Source organism: Pteronotus mesoamericanus, unplaced genomic scaffold (genome assembly GCF_021234165.1).
Source record: "Pteronotus mesoamericanus isolate MK-2021 breed Mesoamerican mustached bat unplaced genomic scaffold, CSHL_Meso_final contig_73, whole genome shotgun sequence".
NCBI classification, from domain to species: domain Eukaryota; kingdom Metazoa; phylum Chordata; class Mammalia; order Chiroptera; family Mormoopidae; genus Pteronotus; species Pteronotus mesoamericanus.
The window spans coordinates 10733858-10756079 of NW_026555245.1; the positions used below are offsets into that span (position 1 = coordinate 10733858).

Genomic DNA, 22222 nt, shown 5'->3' on the forward strand with positions numbered 1-22222 from the left:
GTAACAGAAAAAAATGCAACTAAGTGAGAGCTATCCACTACTGAGTATTTACTATTAAAGTCCAGCCAACTTCTTCTACAGAAGAAATCATTTCTTACGACCAGTGTGCCTAAATTCCTGGGTTTGTCTCGAGCTGCGCTTGTGTTAGCAATGACAGTCCTGTGTCCAGGAGACCCTCATTCTTGGGCAAACGAGGAGAGTGGCCACCCAACGGGGAACCGAGCCAGTAATGCGATGCTGTTAGGAGTGGCACAGAGCTCACGTCTTTTAGTATCGATAATCCAGTAACTAGAGGGTTTATAGACATCCTTAACTTAGATTCATGTTTGCTAAGGTGCACCTAATCACCAAACTATGGAAAAGGGTCATTAAATTTGGTTTAATTACTTGATTATTAGAAAGTAATACACTTTCTAATATACTTCGCCGTCGTAAGCAACTAACCGATTCCGTTATTATCCCACTAGTGGAGGTTGTGGAACACCTTCTATGTATTCAACCCAATGAGAATCCAAAAGAAAGAGAAAAATGATTTATGTTCTCAGGAAGGGGGTGAGACAAGAATAATTTTATGATTTCACTAAGAAATAATTAAAACCACTAACTGTAATTGCTGTCAGGTTAAAAAAAGACTTCAAAAGAACAAGAAATCAGTAAAAAGACAATGGTTGTAAAGAAACCTAGAAGAGGCTGGTGTACACAAAGTACTCAATAAACGTTAGCCAACAGTCAGGTAAGAGGAGAAGGTGATTATTTAATCTGTGCTTTGGTACACGCGTGGGCTTCAGAACACTCCAGGGGCCGGGACAGAGCCTTCTGGGTAAATAATCAGGCCTGCCAGTGGCTCGCAGGGCAGCAAGGAAACCAGGAGCCCTGGAGCCAGTGGCGTGTGGGCGAGGGGTCTGCAGGGGATAGGCATTAATAAGAGGGTGACAGCGAACCTGGGGAGAACTAAAAGTCAACCAGGATTGATTGTGCTTGGGTCCTCTGCCATCAAGCAGACTGTGGTCCTTCTCATCTACCTAGGAGTAAACCACCAGGCTAAAAGGTAGTCATGCAAATTCCTGTTTTGAGGGGGATGCTCGGTCCTGCGGGTGGGTAGAAACTCCAGCCTGAGATCAAAGGGCTCCTGCACCTGTGCAGTCCTCCCAGCTCGGGGTTCTTTGATCCTCAACGCACTGAACCACCTGCCCTGAAATAACAGCTCCCACCAGGGACCCCGGGGCCTCCTGCACCTATTAATCAAACCAGCCAAATGTGCAGACGAGCAGGAGGGGGTGAAATGTGAGTGGGCCTGCGACACTTTCCTTGGGTCACCCCCTCCCCCATGCGTAATGTAAACACAAGAGTCCTGCCTTTTAAAAGTAAAATTAAACTGCTAAATATCATGACATAAAATGGAAGATTCGGAAAGATGAAAAGTGGCAAGTAATGCTCTTCAGTCTCCTGTGTGAGCATTTCTTCACCTAAACCTCTCAGGCAGATGAAAGCCAGGCTGCTTCCGGAATTGCCCATTCCTTTCCTCACTCCCTTTGTCCGGCCTCCATCCCTTCGTTAGGTACTCTTTTAGATTTCAGTGTGAAGGGCACACAATAAGCTTCTTAGAGCATCAGAGCGACCTGCTCTCTCTCTCCTGCACCACAGTGCGAACTGCAGACTCCCTCAGGGCAGGCAAACGGGGCAGCCGGCACCTGCCTTCCCCTGCATGTTTGTTTTTATTTTTCCCGTGCTCTTTCTAAAATCTCGGCTCTAGTAACAACTCCAGCCAGATCCAAATGTGCCAGCCGTCACCAGCGCTACTGAGGATTTGCACGTGGGAAGTTTCCAGACACTGATACTTGGCTGTCTGCAGGGTCTGCACTTCAAAGCTCCTCTTGGGATGGGTTTGGTCCGCAGCTGTAGGTAGTCAGAGAGGCTCATCTTTTCAGAAATGAATTAAGGAGATTTTAGGAAAAACTCTGCTCAGTCCTTCTTTCCCACGTACAATGTACTTCCTTATACATGGATGCATATATACACTAGTATATATACATATATAAAATATATATTTACTATTTTTTTTCCATTTTCAGAGTTAAGATAAGGAGATATGCTTGCCTTCTCTAAAGGGCCTCCTTAGAAAAAGAATACCAAATTATTTTCTCTGGACATTCCTTTTATTTGCTTTCAATACGGTTATAATAAGCGAGAACTCTGCTTAAGGTAATTTCTTGAATGGCAGTAGGAAAACTATTTTGCCAACCCGGGGAGACCAAGCCATGGATCACAGAGCATATGCAGATCACAGCTGTGCTGGTTTTTAGTAAACTAAGCTTGTTTCGACAGAGATGAGAATAAGAAAAAATTGTACTATAAGGGCTTTTGGGTAAAAGATAATTGAAGATGAGACTGAGTATATTTCAACTCCTCAGCCTAGATCTTGGTGTATAATCCGAGCAAACAATGACCAGACTAGGAGCAGCCAAATTCTTATTTGTGAATTATTCACTTTTATTTTTTATTCTTGCCAAGGACATACTTATTGATTTTAGAGTGAAGGGAAGGGGAGGGAAAGAGAGAGGGAGAGAAACATCGATGTGAGAAAGAAATATCCATCAGTTGCCTCTTATATGTACCCTGACCAGGGACCAAACCCTCAACCTGGGCATGTGCCCTGACTGGGAATCAAACCTGTGCCCTTTTAGTTCATGGGACAATGCTCCAACTGAGTCATATCAGTCTGGGCTGAATTATTCACTTTTTAGATAACTCTTCATTTAATTTACTCTTACTTTTGTTTTTTTTCTTAAACTCTCATAAAAGAAAGAAACAGAAAAGCTAGTTGATACTTATTTCAGGTGAGTGCCTTTGCACGCTCGGTTAACAGTGACTGCAAAGATAGGGTTATTTTTCATCCATCCACACAACTATGGCTCACCTGACATGGAACCAATACCCACTGCTGATGTGATGATCACAGAGAAGAGTGACAACAAAGAAGAAATTATTCCTTGCAACTGAAAGTGTCACCATTTCAGTGGGAAGAAAGTTAACATTTATCCTTAGAAGTTTCCAGTACTACATAAAGCTTATCATCTTATCATAACATTCCTTTTCATTTACCTGAAACTCAAGTAGTTTTTTGGCTTCGGGGACAATAAGGAGGAAATTTTTTTAACAATCTCAGAAAAATAGGCCATTAATGAGGACTGCGTATGCTCTTAGCAGAAATAAAACTCGAGATGGCTCTTAAATTTGTAAGTAAGATTTGGATTCGTGGAGGTATTATTGGGGGTCAGTAATGAGAACAGGACACTGGGCTTCCTCAAGGAAGCTGGACGCACATGGATGGATTTAATGGGAGGTAATGAGTAGCCAATGACCAGGAAAGGACATAATTTAATGGATATTCCACAAAGTTTTAAAAAGATATTTTGTAAAAGATGATTCATAGATTGTTTTGGAAGTTCTGAGTTTTAAATGTCTTAGGAAGAGCTTTGTGCAGAGATCCGAGATTGGTAATAGATGGAGATGGTTTTGAAGATGGAGAGATGAAAATCATTAATAGAGAGGTGCTACTTGTCATGGAAAGGAAGGCAGGGATGTGAAAGAAAAGCAGTGAAATTCAGAGGATGTGTATGGGAGGGAGAGCTTACTCACTGGAGAGCGCAAGCAGGAGTTGCTCCTGCTCAGTGTTCCTCCACCTCAGCCACTGATCTCAGGGAGTGGCTGAGGGAAACGGAGGGGGGAGGAAAGAATCAGCGAGTGTCAGGGAGGAGGGGGGCTACAGGTTTGCATCACAAAAGGCACGGAAAGAGATCTGGACTGGGTAGATCAAAAGCAAAAAATCCCAGAGAAAAACAAGCGGCAGCCTTCTGATTTGGCAAGTAGGGATGGTTGAAGTCTCAAAGAGTAATTTCACTTCAAAGGTGGAAGCGGAAAAAAAATTGCAGAGAATTACAGAGGGACTGAACAGTAAGGAAATGGAAGCAGCTAATTTAGACTACTTGGAAATTTTTAGTTGCATAAGGAAGAACAGATTTAAGGCAGGAGGATAATGGAAAAGTTTGGGTCCTCCCCCCAAGATGGGGGGTACAAAGTTTGAAAATAGAGGATTGTGGTCTAATTGACAGATGGGAGAATGCGTGTTGCTGGGAAGGAATGACTAAGTGACTGACAAGGAATGGGATTTTTTTTTTGAGAGCACCTTTCACAAATGGGATTCATTACCTGACTACAAAAACAAACAAACGAGCCGTCCAAACCCCACTGATGTGAGGAACTTTTTTTTCATTTCTTCTAAAGATGGTACTTTATTAGCCCCATTCATTCAAATGCACCAGAAACAAGCTAATTCATTGCATACAGTGGATGACTTGGGTCAGTGGTTCCCAGACTTAATGTGCATCAGAATCACCTTGAGGATTTGTGAAAGCACACAAATTGCTAAGTGCCACTGATGAGCAGTTTTGAGGTAAGGTCCAGAATTTGCAATTTTAACAAGTTCCTGGGTGATGCTGATATTGTTGTTCCAGGGACCCTACACTGAGAACCACTCCCTGAGGGTACTGGGGCGACTTAGCATCTCTCCCATAAGACCTGCTGATAAAGCCTAGTTAATGAGGCTTTATCACCCCCTCCGACACAGGTAGACAGCAGGGCAGCGGCTCTGTCGGCATGACTCACACATGCCCTTCCCTCACGCCAACATCTGTGCATATGTCACACACATTTTTGCTTCTCTTATGAAGATATTTTAAAAGATACAGCTCTCATAATTAACCTATGGATATGTTATCCTGCACTCTTCAAGCACAATTTGGCCTAGATATTTCCTTTTCTTTTTGGACACACTTTAGTCAAGGAATTAAGTTCTATGTATTTTTAATGCAGAATAAGGATTTGACTGAGCTGAGATACAAAACATGTTTAGTTAAAATGTTGACAATAGTAAATGCACTGAAGTTTCCATATAATCTATTTAAATCTATTTTATCTAATCTTTTACAGTTGAAGTGAATTTAATGTAACAAGCATGCTTCCTAAAATAAGATGCTTTGTAGAAATTTTTTTGGGGGGGAGGTAAAAATAATCTTACATTTGCATTTAATCACATATTAGCTAATGAAATCTTTATAACCATCCTATTGACAAGATAGTATTATTTGCATTTTACAGCTGAAAATAACTTAAGTCTTGTAATCTTAAAAGAACTCACCCAAAGTCACAGGGACTCAATCCTAAGTATTCAGAATCTCCTTGTATTATACATGTACCTATTGTTTACTGTTGTCTAAAAGATACACGATATTTATATCAACTAATTTCTCAAATCAAGTATCAGCCTCAAAGTAACAAGGTGGCAAAGAGGGCAAATCATTTCAAGTATTTATCTATATAACACAAATGAACAGCGGACTATTTTTATCCCCCCCTTTTTTTTTTTTCAAATCAGCTGCCTAAAATCTGCTCTGTCCTTCAAAACTCATTAAAATATCATGCACAGAAAAAGAAGTATGTGGGTTTTGGAAGGAAAGTTAACATCTGGCCCATAACCCTTCTCACTGTTCTTGCTGAGAATGACCTTCTTCAGTCATTTCTATCAGGGATTTTTTTCCTGAGTGTGGAGATCTTATTAATATGGAAAAGATACTTTATTTTCTGTTCATGCTTAGCCATTTTATTTTTACGAGAACTAACCAGGCATGCACGGATGCAAGAATGGCATTGAATGGTAAAGAAAACTTCTCATTTGTTGATATCCGGCAGCAATCAAAATATCCTCCTTTTTTGGCTCTTTCAAAGATGACTCTGGAAACTTATGGGTGTACCTTGTCTTCTGGTAAAACACCATAAAATGAAATCTGTTGAAGCCATTATTGGGATGTGTGATAGAAGTTTAATTGCTTTAAAATGCCTAAGGCTAGCAAGACGTGAACATATGTAAGGAGTATGAATTGAGATTCTAAGAAAAATAGAAGTCTGGGCCTATTCATTTCACAGAAGATGGATCCAGATGGATTCTGCAAAGCAGTCGCCTGGCACGTAACTGTACCTCGCTAGATGCAGTGGCCTTAGGAAGTCATGCGTAGAACTAGGGCAGGATTAATTTTCAGGATTTCTTTTTGAATCTTTGGGTCTGGTTTATATTATAGACACTGGCACTAATTTACAGATCTCTCTGGAGAGTGGAGAGAAAAAAAGGATGGGCTAAGACATGTTTAATCACACTGTACTTTAAAAAAAAAGTCATCATGAGGGTCTTTAGGCTCTTTCGTCTGTTGTTCATCTGGGCTATCTTATTGCTCCGGAAGCAGGTTTCAAAGTGAGAGCAGTGCCCACTTCCCACAGTCTAGCGTGGTCACAGCAAGTAAGAGCCCTCTGTCCCTGACGGGCAACAGAGAACTGGTGCTGCCGTCCACGCTAGGAATACCGATGCCAGAGTCCGAACTGACATGCATGTACTAACTTCAGTAACAGAGCTCCTCCTATGCACCTCAATTGTATTTCCTGGTCACACTTAAAGCTCTGTTCTTTGGAGGGAAAGATGGTCTGTGGGGAGCAGCTTCACAAGACAGCTTGATGAGTACCCGGAAGCTTCAGGGAAAGCCTTTCCACGATGGCCTTACGTCTGTGCTCACGTAGCCTGCGTATGTTGGTATTTATAAGGCCTCCTCACCCCAAACATAAATCGTCTACTGGCCCCCAGTGAAATAATTATACATTCGAATTCATGAAGCTTCAGTCATTTTTGGTCATAAGAAAAGGAAGAATGTAAAGAGAATATGAAAAGAATAATAGATTTGTGCTCAGCATTCACACTCACTGAAAATTCTAAGATTTTACTTCAAACTGTCTAGAGAGATGGTGATAAAGAGAGTGTTGAAATCCTCAGAGATGCTGGAAACTCTATTTAACTCTGATAACACTGAGCTACTTTGCTAACAAAGTTTCTGTGTCTGTGTCACAGTTAAAGGCATAAGTACAGGTTAAAGTGAACAAAACCTTATCTCAATAGACACCTTTAAAAATCTGCCTGTGCTTTTGATAACTGGGGGAGAAATTACAACAGAATTCCATGCACGCAGGGCTGCTCAGGTGGGACCTCTGTGACTTAGAGAAAGGTGCCCCTTTCTTTAAGGTGGACCTCATCCCACTCGGGGGCACAGGGCTTGGTGAGTGGATCATAAGCTTGATTTCAGTGCAACCAACAATGGCAGCCCTATCACATAATCATAGACATTTCTTGGCATTTTTAACCATCTCCTCTGATTCTCTCGTCCTATATGCTGGAATTCAGTGGGGGTTTTAGGCTTCTAAGATGCACAATATTGAATTCTAGAACAAAGCTGGACACATATCTTTTGCTTTGGCTCTGAAGATACTTCTGAGGGTAAAAGATGAAAAGAGGCAAACGATTTCCAGACAAAACCATCTTAAACACTATATTAAGAAAACATACACATTGTAGCCTCTGGCGGGCTCAGAAAAGCAATGCAACTTCCTAGGCCTATAGATGATTATAAATTTGCTTCATGGCCAAGAAAAAGAATATGTAGGCAAACCTTAGAGAAAAAGTAATTCATAAACTGGATATGCCTTTGTTTGCCAGAATTATGTTACTTGCTTTCTCTAAATCTCTGCAAATTCACTTGGCAAATACAAAGACTACAACTGTATGTGAAAAAAAAAAATTCAAATATTGGATGTTAAGTGGCTTCCTGAAGGTCACAGGGAATGATAACAACCTGCAAAAAGACTTTGGTCAAAGGAAATTTGTGAAGTCTTCTCAACGAATAATTTCTGGCCTGACAATTTTCAAGAAGCAATAAGGTCACCACACCCTTTGCCCTGGGTTTATTAAAAAGCTATTTCAAAAAGCATTTCTTTCTCTTCTTTGGAAAATAGAAGAATTTAGCAAAGATGATTATATATCCCAAGTCTAGAACCCTCCTCATTTCGGAGGCAGCCAGGAGGTGATAACACATTTCCCTGACTGTCAGAGGCCTTAGTCAGAAATATGTAACTGCAAACTAAGATCACATAAAATGATCACCGCAAGAGGATTTTCATCCATTTTAGCAAGTCAGTTTCTTACAGACATGTCATTTGGTAGCACATATCACAGGACCACTGGATTTACACCATCAGTTTAAGAAATGAAACTCTGACACCAGACGAGCAACCAGAATCCACTTGCTTGAAAGTCATTACTATAATCCAACTCACTTTCTCAAGATCACGGCAGTGGCTCAAAAATATTTCTCCAACCAAAAGAGAACTCCTCACTCTGGGCTTCAAGTAGCTTTGCTGTCAGTTCTTTTAAATTACCTTCCTCATCCCGCTACACCTGCCCTTTGTGCGGTGGGCCCTCTTCTCCCTCAGCCTGCCCGTGGCTGTCACCAGAGCGGTCTCTTCCAGTGTTGGCCCCCTGTCCCCCAAGAAATGCACATACACAAAGTAATGCATCTGTTTAAATGGGTAACCACTCTAGAAAGTATTGCAGACAAGCTTCCGTTCCCAATAGTGTATCTCAAGTTCTCAAACATCTTCCACTCTCCTACGTTTATTTATGTTTCTGACCTAGGTTATGTAGGTGACATTAATGTAATTCATTAATGATCAGAAGGTTATGTTTTTTCAATACTTTTGAGCCCACTGATTGTTTATTGAAATCTAAGCAGTCTTATAGAAAAAAAGAGGCTGAAACTAAAGAAGTTAAACCCTTTAACCAGAATGATAAAACCACTGACAAATGAAAACTATAACCCGAATTAGATAAAAGAGACCACAAAGATGAGAATAGAAGTGTTCCAAGAAATGTGAGAATATAAACTAGTAAGTTTAATATTTGAAAGTAATAGGGAACTAGTTTTATTTCTAGGCTACACACAGAATGTTAATGGCCACAACTCTATGCATATCTACACATACATATGTTCATTTTTTATCATACAAAAATCTTAACAGAACATTAACTGTTCATTAACTCAATACTAAACATAATATGAGAATGATGACATGCAGATGATAATTTGACCTGAGTGCACGCTATGAATGAAGAACTGTGCTGAATTCTCTACATGACACTGTCTTCCTCATTCTTCCCTTTGTCCACATCCCTTGACCGAGTGCTCGTACGCGCTGTCTGGCTGGCCTGCAGTGCTCTACGTCTGATTAGCCGCTGGATTGCTCCCTGGCTCCTCAGAAAATTTCAATAACAGGCTCTCTACTAGAATTTGAAGGTCCTAAAGACTGTAGCAAAACCACAAAACTACTCCAAATGTAATTCTCTTCGTTAACTAATTATGTCTGGTATAGAGATAATAATCAAATAGTGCAATTGTCATTTTAATTCTAATTTTGAAGGTGGATTTTAAGTGTGAAACCACATGCAAACTTACATAGAAACTTATGCACTTATTCAGGATGAAAAAATACAACAAAACAAACACCATAAAGTGTAACAAAACTAGCACTATCAAAGACCAGCATGAAGGAACAATATTTCTCACCTGTAGAAAATATTTTTAAACCTCACATATTTGAAGGCAAGGCCGAACACCAAACACCAATGGGACCAGCAGATATTTTGGATACAAGACTCTAGATTAAGCAATGATCAAGCTATTTGCTGGTAGGGTTTCTTTACTGCTCTTTCCACGTAGATGTTTAAGTGAATCATCTGCCAGACCAAAGAATAAAGGTAAAATCTCTAAATTACGTGTGACTCACCTCTTTTTTGTAAGTGAGCAGGAAGATAAGCTCATATATACAATGGTCAATTAATACAGAATGAAATATTTTAAGTTAATACATAGTAAGTGAATATGAGTTCATAGAGCACGATAGTATTAAACAAAATCTTGAAGGAAAATCAGGTGCCATTTTCAGTGAGCAAGTTTTATCACGTAGAATCAAATGTCTTTACCCTATTCCCCATGTCCTTTGCATTACACAGAAGAACTAAGTGCTTATGAGACCGGGACTGGAATGAAGCATCTGATTCTAAATTATCGCTGACACTGACCACATGGGCAACTTTTCTCTGACCTTTCTTCAAAAAGATAATGTGCAGATTACCCAATAAGGTGCATTATGTAGCCTTAACTATAGCTACCAACATCATATCAACATGCTAGGTAGCAAAGATGAAATATTATTTGTACAGTGAAATAATAAAATATAGCTTAGCTTGACCCTTCCAAACCATAACACATCGCTTTGTACACTCAAACCACATCTCAAAATCTTTAGTTTCAGTTCAACGCATGGCATGCTTAATAGTTTCAGCACTTCTAATTCTTTTTAATAAGTGTTACAAACTGAAAGCAAGACAGGTAGGTATTAAAAATATATTGGAACATCTTAAAATTACCAGCTCTATCAGTGGAAATAAAATGATGGCAATTAAAAGTAATAAAGGTTATTAAAAGTTAAGGCCTTGAAGGCTAAGAAGTCATGTTAGACTGTCAATTGCTTTCCCCATGGTGGGAAATCAGTTAGAAATTTTTTTAAAAATCTAGTAGTTTAGTTGTGGTCAAAGAAAGAGTCAGTGGGGACGGGGAGGTTTCAGCAACATGCTGGTAGAAAAAAAGAGACTTACATAGTCTGGGAGGGCAGTGAAATGGAAGGCGTGGTAACCTCGCTCACTTAGTTGTCATTTTTGATTTTCAATGACATTTTTTTCATTCTTTCGCCTAGTAAAGATGACAGAAGGTCCTAATTTATTATCTGACGTCTATTCCTGTTACTAGATTTAAGAGCGTTTAGCTGTATACAGTCATATAATCCAAATACAGGCACTTTGACCAAACAAAACAAAACAAACTACAGCACTAATGTTGCATGCATTCAATTACAGATATAACTGTACCCGCGAAGCAGAGATAAGGACCCGGGGAAGGGGTCTGCCCGCACAGCCCCAGCAATTGGGGAAGGGAAGGGTGGTGGAGTGGCCGAGCCCTCAGATTACAGCAGCAGAGAGAAGGGAGCAGGTTACAGCAAACAGCTAAGTCCTTCCTGAAATAATACTAGCTATGGGCTCCAGAAGAAGGCAGAATTAAAGTCCTCAGCATGGACTGCATCAAATGCTGCATCACAAACAGAGCTGGTCAAAATGCACATCACAGGTCATGAGAGAGAGTCTCTCCATTAGACTCCTGCTGCTGCTGAGGTCGGAATTCATTTTACACGATGAGAAAACAGTCACTGGCACTTTATTAACATGATGACCTGGCACATCCCCAGGGCTTGACTGAAGGGGAAATAAAGGTGCAGTGTAAATTTGTTTAGGTAGGTAAACTGCACCATGGCCAGAGCAGATTAGGCAATGCCACAGGGTCTCTGACATTGCCTTCCCCTTCCACTGTTTGGGTGCACGTCAGCATGTGTTGGCCTGGCATGCAGAAGGTGCTCGGAAATACTTGCGAGTAAATAAATGAAGAGACCACATAAATTAAATTCCATGAAGAAAACCACCCAGACGGTAAGGGCCCTTGCTTCTACAGCTGATTTGTACGTTTTAAGGAGCATCAGGGAGTATGGGGAAAAAAAAAAAGATACAAACAGATAAGAGTTTTTATAAGAGGGAAAGGAAGGGATCAAGGGAAAAAGTACAGTACTGGCAAAAACAAACAAACAAACAATTTAATGCCAAACTCATCTCCTGGCATTGCAAATGCTGAGCAGCAGCAAAATATTGGAATTTAGTTCTTCAGGGGTGACTATCGCATCTGTCCATCTGGACTCATACAAATACTTTCCTATTCTTGTGCACAATTTCAAGTAGATTCTTTGATAAGTGTGTGATATTTATTCCATTTATTCTTAAAGAAACTCTATCTGGGGAAGTTTAAAGTTAAAAGGTGTCTGAAATTTAGCTGAATTATTCACAACATGAATGACCAAAATAATGGTTAGTCAGTTCTCACAGGTATATATTCATTGTTTTCTGTTTATTTTGAAAACCAGATCTTCAAAAGACATGTACACTCTAAAAGGTGGTGACAATTATTACTTAAGAAGCAGCAGGATAATCTTAGTTCAATTAAAATGGTTAAAAATTAAAATGCATAAAAATGTTGATGAGTGGCTTTTATCTTTAGGGCTCCCTTCACTGTGAACTAATCTCACTATAGCACTGGTCACGGAGCACAAGGGGAGCACAGAGAGAGAAGAAGGAAGTTCTTTGCATCCGGCTCATCAGTATGCAACTCCTGGGCAATCCCCTCAGGGAAACCAATTAGTAGAGAGCGACATGTTCACTTTTTCAAGGCCAACCTCCTACCCTGAATGAGAACCTACTCATGCCAGTCAACAGGAAGCCAGCAGCTGCTTCTGGAGGGAATCTCTTCCATTTTGCAGGTAACGGTGGATCAAGCCTGCCTTGGGGAGAGGCCCACGCCCGTCTAGATCATCTAATTGTGTTCTCTGCCTGGCATGTACTACATACGGGTGTGTCTGAAGAAATGGAAGAACTTTGTGTGAAATGGCCTTGGCAGTGTTTTGTGAGAGGTTATACTTTAGCATATTGCCTTCTCTGAAGTTATCAGTGATAAGTATGACTTGCAAGCTTATCCATAGCAAGACCCTAAACCAAATTGGTTGCTACTCTGAGCTGCTTCTGCTTAACCTGAGGAGAAGGAAATTCTGACCACGATACTGACAGACCCATTGCAAAAGAACACCTACCAAGCAATATGTGAAATGATTCTCATTTAAAAAAAAACACCACTCTTCAAACGAGTTAAATTGCTCAGCATTAGGGCACAAAAAGCAAGCCCCAGGAAGCACAGGTGTCTGCAAACTCATTTCATGTGCATGTCCCACTGAGCCTTAGGACTGAGCTGCATGGGAAGGGGGACAGCAACCGTGGCTACGTGCTTCTGTTTGGAGGCAACTTCCGTTTTCTTCTAAGGAGAAATGTTTGGCCATGTGTCCCTGCTAAGGAAGGCCTGCAAAAGCCGGCTGACCTAATTTAAAATACGAGCTCTTGCTGAGCTCTCATTGCATGAACCTCTTCCAAGAATTAGCTATTTTTTGGGGTTTTTTTTTCAGTGCTTATTTCATAAAAAGTCAACCCATCTTTCTCCAGTCCTAGTGACCTGCATTCTCTCCTTCCCCAAAGCATATCACTTCTCCCGCTAGCCTCCGCCTTAATCATTTTTATTTGTGGGACGCTAGGGAGGGAATGGTAATGCTTAGAGTAGGAAAGAAAATAACTCCTTAAAAAAAAATTCTTCTTATTATGATCATGTTTGGATGAAATATGGTGCTTGCCATCAACAAAATTACAAAACAATTCCACTGGGAGTTCAGACCGTTCAGGGTAATTCATCTATGAAAAAGTGAACTTTAATTGTTACTCTTGGCAGCAATCTAAGAGAAGAGTGAAATATTATACTAAATATTGCCACGTGCAATAGTAGAATGCTCTCTCCTCCTTGCCAGAAGGAGTGTACAGCCCCCTTCAGAATCAGGTTTGGATCTGGCGATTTACTCTTAAATCCTGTTTCCCCCTTTCCAAAACCAACAGAGGTTTTCAAAAGAGTTGCGTTTTTTATTAGAACCACTTGCTCTTTCTAAGTTGCCAAAAAGGAATAAGTAAAAACTAAGACTTTTATTTGGGCTAAAGTTGATTCCTCAGCTTCACGGAGGTCAATGTACTTAGTCTGCGAACTTTCTGCTAAGAAGTTCATTGCAGTGGTGAACTAGCCAAGGTTATGTTTTGGTCCCTTCTTCCCCCCGAACCTCCACCCTGCAGCCTCACTGATTCATATAGCAGGAGCTGGGAGCATGGGGAAGCTAATCAAAATGAAACATATATTTGGCAAATGACATTCTGAATTTCTAGAGTAACAGAAGTTTCAAATATTTCTGATGCCACATGTAACAATTGCTATTTTGGGATCAAGTGTTCTGATCTGGGCTTCAAAAAATGTGATCCCAACAGGCACAACTGTTTAGGTTCATTGAACACTGCTATATTATATAGTTTACAAGCATGGAAAGGTATTCAATAATACTCAAAAGCAAAGGGATGTTCTTGTTCAGAAAAAGCAGGGAAGTCTTCAGTGAAGATGTTAATCAGAGAACTATTTTATATGGCGCTGGTTACCGGGTATATTTATAGGTTTTGGCTAAGCATGAGACTATAATAAGCTATTTGCAAATGACTTTTTAAATTACATTTTACATTTCCAGCATGCATATTTGCATACATCAGGTATAATTCATTAAGGACATATTAAAGTCATATGTAAGATATCACATGTAGATAATATTATTCGGCTTTTAAAATCATTAAGTTGGGGAAGTTAGGGCCCTGAAAAATCAAATGACTTGCCCAGGATTATTCAGCATGTAACCAATGATCTGAAGATCAGAAGCTCAATTTTTAAGTAGATATTTTCTATGCTATATGATGTTTTCCATCCTGAGGGATATATAATGACACTAAGATTAGTTGGGAGTAAATTTAAGTCTGCAGATATGACAAAGAGTAATCTTTATTGCAATTTAATTAATGGATAAAAATTTAGGTCATCTGAAACCTGAATAAACATACTAACCTTTAGGATATCTGCTTTATCTAATTATTTTCTTTTTATTATAACATAGGTTATGAATGACAAGAAACAAAATGGCTACCATTAAACAGTTAAAGGGAACTATAATCTCTATCAGTCATGGGAAAAATAGTCAGCACTTATTATATATTATGCACAATTTCATATAGACTGCACATTATAAAGCTTCATAAGAATTTTTAGTTTATACAATGTCTCAGAAGTATTCCTGTTTTTCTCCTCGTGAAAGTTGAAACAAACAAAAGAAAATGTATAGAAAGGATGGCCTAGCAACTAACAGTGCTACACTCAATTGAACAAAATATACCAATTATAATTTAAGTGAAGGCCAGTAACTATAGAAGGTGAGGAATTTTTAAATACATTGTTACAAAAAGCACTCAGATAATCAATGACAGCAAATAAACTAATTAGTAGCCCCATAGGTCAACTATACTTGGAAGTTGGTTATCTTTAAGAATTTGACAGATGATGTGGGAAGCCAAGGAAATCTGCCTTATATGTATTGTTTAATTTTCTTAAAAAAATAATCTGCCTTTTATTTACTAAAAGATCAAGCTCTTTCTGTGTCAGCACAAAATTTAAAGTTTTTTTTTTTGAGGGGTTCTAGTTCCTGCTCTCCATTTAAAATGGGGAAAAAATAAAAATATTTTGCCTGTGACAGAATATGAAAGAAGTTCTCACCCTTAAAACCAGCAGCATTGGTTTTCCAGTCATTAGCGTTCAAATGTCCTGCACGGGAAGTCCTGACAATAACATGCTGCACGTCTCTCCAGGTCAGAAACGGACTGGGGAAAGACAAGGTAAGAATCATTGTACCAAAAAAAAAAAAAAGATGGGGGCAGCAGAGTCACAAGCAAATTTAAAAAGCGAAAGCAAAATGGCAAAGTACTAAAAACAAAGGGTCAGCGATTTGGGTTTGGGATAAACAAATGCCGAATGCCGCTCTTGTTCTCAACATGGAGAAGTGACATTCGTCTGGGGAAGGCAGAAAATCTAACCTTAAATTTAATAAATAATGTGATATTAATTGGTGTAATTTAGTTTTTAAAAGGGTGAGGATTTCCAGTTTCCTCAACAAAATGGCTCCCAATTCTGACCCTATTGTCCTTTGAGTAAAAGCTGGCATCATCGTCGGAAAATTACAATAAGCTAAAGTAAAAACTGAAGGCCTCTGGAACATTCTCTGTTCAGATCTACAGCCAGGGAATTGATTTTGTAATTTAACAAAGAACTTAGCAATGTTTACAGCTCTGCGTGTATGTGTGGGATATAGAAAAATTGTCAACTACAACCAAATCCCCATTTTCAGTCTCTTAAAAGAAGAGAAGATGGTACCGGGTCCAAAGCTGGGCTCCAAGGCACAGACAGCAATGGTAGTATTCTGATTTTGCAGCAAGGAGCTATCATCAGTTATTTGCTACCTATTTCTCATGGCAGTTAGCACTTAAAAGCACAAAGAAACTATCGTATGGAAGATCCTTTCATTGGAGAACTGCAATGCTAAAATACGAACACACAGGACACAAAGCCAAGTACAAAGACACAGACTTCTGTGTTTTTTTCCCAAAAAATATGTAGAGACTGGAAGGTGTCTGACTCAGTGCATGCATGAAATGCTAATCAGGATACCTATTCAATTTAGTCTTGAATGTGACATGTGACAATCTTTTACTTAACTAGGAACTACGACAATTACTGTGAAACTTGCACGGTTACTTTGCTCTTCACCACCTTCCTTTTAGAAGGATATTTGCAAAGGATGGGTCAGAACATTGGGAGGAGGGGAGACAATAACTGACTACCTTCCTTGAGGTGTGACAGGGGCATGTGGTAGTTGCCGTGCCCCATTGTATGTACATGGAGGGACATGGGCATCTCCCAGGCAGCAGGAGACCCTGATACCGTAATTGTAGCTAATTTTCTTTTTATTTATTGAATTTTTCAATTAACAGTTGACATTCAATATTTCATATTAGCTTCAGGTGTACAGTACAGTAGACAATTATATAATTTACCAAGTGATTCCCCACAATAATTCAATTGTAGCTAATTTTCAATGTTTCATTTTACATTACCTTTTCCCCATCACAGTCACCATATACATGTGTTTGTGGGTGGTCTCCTAACAAGAGGGAGCCCAATGATCAGATTCTGGCTCCTTCATTTTCTATGTATGTGAAATTGACTTCTCAAAGTTTCTCCACTTAGAATGTGGATGCTATTATCTACTGTACTTCATCATACTGGTACTGCATCATACCGATCATCATAACAAGTACTTAACCTAGTTCCTGGTGCATAATAGATCAGAAAGAAGTGGTAGAGAGTACAATATTTTGCTAAATTATGAACCACATCTTCTTGAAAATGAAAGAGGCAGGAAGGGAAAAGTACTATAGAGTTCTGATAACTATTGTTTTATGACCTCAGATTAAAAGTTACAGGAAAATTATTACTATCATTTTCAAAGTTTTCAGAGGGGACAAGATTGGATCTAAACTATTCTGTAAGGTTGCATTAACAAAAGAATTTAATATTAAGGAAATTAAAACCCAACCACATGAATTTTTAAAATATGAGAAAGATGCAAACATAATCATTTTTGTTTTAATACAATACTCGTTAGGAACCAATTTACAGCCCAATAAGGCACAGAACTCTGAAGACAGGGAGGGGGAGGGTGTGTTATGGATCCCAGGAAGCAGAGAAGTTCTGCTTCTAAAACAAACAGCATGATTTGGCCCTTTGCCGACTAATACTGAATCTACATAATAATTCAGTAGACTGGATGCACTACTGCAAGGAAAGCCAGGAAATGAGTCAGGGGTAATTCTGAATGTTAGTCCCAACATAAGCTGTTCTGGCTTGGCCTGGGATGTGGTGCCAATCTCCTCTTTCCCAGTGTAGTTATTGGACGAGGGGCAAAAGCAACAACAACAAAAGCTCAGTCTGGAAAAACATTCCAGCCACTTATGCTAAAGCAGGATCTCTGAAAATGTTTTTATTTTATCATGAACAAATGGCGAGATACCTAAAAGGATACTAGGATTTGATAAATATGTCTAAATCAACCTAGTGTTTTAAAAATAACATTTAATATACCGTTGAAACTTCCATATTTTAACTCTTACCCTTTAGGGAGGGAACAAAAGAAGAGAAACAAGTTTCCCTTGTTTCCCTACAAACCAAGACAGGATTCCGCAGAAATATGAAGTACAAGGTTTTGACTCTTGGGAACCTTAGCACTAAAAATATAACAATAGTAACAGAAGAGGGAACATTTATTTTGTACCTTAAGGAGTTATATTCAGGCAGATTCGGGAAGCCGTCTGCATTCAGCTCAGCCTGAAGAAATAAGAGTTACTTGCTCTCATGCTGAGCTGCGAAGGCTAGTTCTTCTTGGAGTGCTTGTAATTAGAGGGAAGAAATTAGCTCCAGGAAATTGGAACTACACAGGGAAGGAACCAAGCATTCAGATAATTCTACTCTGACATTTGATAATGTACAACTTCAGAAGTGACTTAATTTCAAAGATTTCCTGAATTTCACCAAAGAAAGTGAGGAAGATAAAATGAAAAACCCGTGTACTTGAAATCAGTGGTTTTCTTCCTACCCGTGGAGAGTAACTAACGAACTCAGGGAAAGGCCATAAGAAACCTGCTGGTATCCTGAGAGAACTTTTATTTATGGAGAAGTCTGGTTCATGTTTTACAACCTATTTGTATTTACACTCACAGGGATGATGTAGAAGTGAAGAAGTCAAACTACCAGACATCTGGTAAACCACATGCAGCGAGAAAGCAGAGAAGTGCCAGGAACCGTGGAGTTCACGCTGGTAGTGAGGACCCCCCTAAAACTTACCCCTTCTGCCAGATGCCCTGGACCCATATTTCACTGGCCTCTGCAAACCAAGACTCCTTTCACCTCCAAGAAAAGGAACACTGAGCACCAAGAGCTTTGGGGCAAGCAATAACCGAGAGGCTGAAACTCTAACCAACACGGAGAAAAAGAGCAGCTTCTCTCAGCCTTGGGCCTGGTAACCACTGTCCCATCATGTCACAAGCAGTTACACCACACATCTCTCAGGTTTCCTGTTGGAATTACTGACAATTTCCCTTAAATAACAATATACACTAAAAGGGTAACATTTATAAATGCCTGCAAGATATGACCTTCCAAGGAAACAAAATATACACAATTTTCTGAGGAGTCCTGTATATGTAATCTTCTTCTGTTAGGAAGTTTTACATCCTTTAACGACCTTGTAATAATAACCAACATGTAGTAAGCACTTGGCCAGGGCCAGGTACTGCATGCTGTACAAGCATTACTAGTTGTAATCTGAAAAATTGAATGATATAGGCAAAACTTATATTCCCTTTTCATAGACAACAAAACTGAGGCTTTGAGTTACACACAGCAAGTCACGTACACATAGGAAGTAAGCGGCGGTGCTACAATTCAAACAGGCTGTGCTGGGCTGCAGAGTGTGCGCCACCCATTGCTACGTAACACCATCTCCAGATGGACCCACAGAGGCGAAACAGACATACACACGGTGGATTGTCACGTGGTTCTTTGACAATTGGATCAGGAAGCCAGGTATGGGACATCATGTTCTCATGGTCACACAACTTTTGTGCCTGCATGGTCTCTCTCAACTCAGTGGGTTAATTTTTGTTTACTGCAGAGTTCAGGAGATACTTTGAGTCGTAATTTCTCTCTAAGGTTCCAAAAGCCTAACATGAGCACACTCCATCAAAGGTAAGCAGAAAGACATCAAACGAGAAAAAAATCATGTTATTTTAATAGTATAATATTTTATCCTCATACCATATCATGACCTTGTTCCATTATTTCCCAACATCATTGTTATGCACTTGTCACCTTGCCTGACATGCTCACACTTTGATGTGGTTTACAGCCTGGTTAGGTCTAACTCTTCCCCAGTCAGGGGACCTCAACCGAACCACATCCCAAACACTTCTAGTTTCCAGCTGCAAAAACATAAGAAATTGACGACACTCTCACTACCTAGTGTTTGCACTACATTTTTGCTCTGAGCAGTTCATAGTATTTCATGGGCCCAACAGTAGGTTTAGAAGAAGTAGGATGGATCCCAAGAAAGATACTTTGTCTAACACTTCTTGTTGGGATTCTAAGTACCACTGCTAGCACTTAAAAAAAAAAATTCACTCCCCAAGAGTTTCCCCAGATAAGCCTGCACATGTTTGAGTGCTAGAAATAAATCTGTGCTTCGTGGTCCTTAAAAACAAGGACCAATTCTGAATCTTGAGTGACCGATTCATCTGCACTTTTTAAAAAGAAAAACGAACTGACCTTCCCTTCACCACCCATACCCCAAAGTGGATGGATTTATCAACATAAGCATTTAAGAGGCAACTGAGAAAAAGGGCAACACAAACACATCTAGGTACAGAAAGGGAATTTATCAACAAAAGGAGTAACAGCAAATCCTGATAATGAAAACTGTTTCCTAAACTGGGAAATCTTTAAATACAAGAATGACTTCAGCTAATGCGATGATGAGCAATTTCATGGACCAGGCCTTCGGGGGAAACTGCAGGACCAGTCAGCAATCATCCAAACTAAATATTCATCAAAATATCCCAGACAAAACCAGTCTCTTTTTATGTTTCTTAAGATTATGTAAACTAGAAATGGGAACAAGTAGCCAGTATTTGTGGGAACGAAGAATTGGTTTTGAGCTGGAACAACAAAGATGAGCCAGACAGTGTTTAAAGTCTATTGAGACTGGTAAAAAAGATTCTGGCTGTAGCCAGCGCATGCCAATGATGATTCAAGAATAAAATATCGACCATCAAACAAAGGAAACCCATCTTCTTTTGTCAGTTAATGAAGACCCTGAATGGATTGTCAGTCCCACTGCGAGCAGGAGTACATATCGATAACGGCAGCGCATTTGTTTTGTGTTCTACAGTAATTCAAAAGTTCAAGGAGACTTATAATGGTATCATCTGGATAGTTATTTAGGCCCTGTCCACACCTGGACCAAAGCAGAAATAAAAAAACAAAAGAGAAAATTGGTTTGTGACCACCCACGTCAATTTTTTATTACACTCTCTTATGACACCACTCACCAATTCCCTGAATTCAGTGTAAACCAAAGGTACAGAAATTTGTTCTCTAAACCCACTTAAGAGAATACAGCCTCTAATTTACAAAGAACATTTCTGTCGTTGAAACTCAAGTGCCTCCTTTTCTTTATGAATCCTGACTTATCTGCAGGATTTGTCATTGTACCTAAAAGACATCAGCCTTATAAACAAATGATACTTTGTTTGCAAACTCAATCATTATTTCCTTGAAGTACTCTGCTATGTAAACTCTAGTGGAATAAAATTTGATGGATGGCAGACAGAGGTACACTAACTTGAGATCACTTGTTTTGAAATCAATTCACAATAATGAAAGTTTCCACTAGCTCTCCTAAACACTCAATTTCCTCCAACAATATTACTCTGAGACACTAAATTCTGGCCATTCTAAATGCCTGTCTCTATGCAACCCACAATTTGGAATGCAAACCTGACCCTCATCTTCTGCCCCAAGCTTAGCCATCTTTTGACATAGACAGAACGTGACTGTACGAGAGCTTCCTCCCTGAGCTTGTCCCAGTTAAGCTGTTGGAAACCCAAGTCGAGGAAAGAAGCGAGAAGTCGCTGCTCACTTTCCCCTTGCTGCTATTTTTTCGTAGGCTGTCCAGCACTTGGCATGAATAAATATGCAATTTTAAGCTAACTGACGCAGGCCTGTAAGAAGACACTGTCTCCCCATTATTTCTATTTCTTATTTACGTTTGTTCTCAGAACAACAATGAATGTAGTCTCTAATCATGTGAGAATGGTGTGAATTGTGTGTTAGAGTCTTTGGGGTAAATCGTAACCTGCTACCTACTAATTCTATAACCCTGGACAATTCACTGAACCTCTTTGGGACCTAGTTTTTTCAACTGAACCTTGGAGACACATTCTGCAGGGTGGTTGCATGAATTCCAGGTAGCGAATATAAAGTGCCAGGCACAAGACAAGCTCTCAAGGACCACAGTCATCATGATTTATTGAAATAGCCAACCTACCATCCCAGAATCCAGAAGGACCATTTGATAAATGCCCATTTAATTAAGTTTTCTTCTATGCTCCCAAATTTCAATAGTATGTTTTTTAGCTTCTGTAACAGATGAACAAAAGAGCATTTTCAACTCCTTCATATATTTCTGCTTAGTGAAATAATAATGCTACCAAGGTCTGTCCAAGAGATTGGTTTTAACAAGCCAATAGTGTGGGCAGAAAGCTGACTGAGGAAGAAACCATTTGTACCCATTGTAACAAATCTTCTCTATTTGCGGGCGGGTCTTCCCTCTCGATGGCTGGTCATTGATGGGACGTAGAGGACGGTGAGATGTTTTTGGTTTCATAGCGGAGCACTTTATAGCACCAAATACAGACTAGAATGAGGACTTCGAGCATCCTTAATGGCTTCACTGAACTGCCAGACAGAAATGTTTTTGAAACTTTCCTAAACAGTTTGGGGATCTGGAGTTCTCACCTCAGAAGCTAGCAGTTGAACCCTTTGCCAGGCAATAGAAATAGTTGGTTGTACCTCTG

At 39.6% G+C, this 22222-nt stretch overlaps 1 protein-coding gene across 1 annotated transcript in view; it reads right to left on the reverse strand.

The window, feature by feature from the left end:
- Positions 1-22222, reverse strand: part of PCSK5 (proprotein convertase subtilisin/kexin type 5) — a 413154-nt gene that overhangs the window by 182041 nt on the left and 208891 nt on the right. Inside the window, 1 exon segment of the mRNA XM_054583010.1 lies at positions 15255-15358. Coding sequence (XP_054438985.1) covers positions 15255-15358 — 104 coding nt within the window.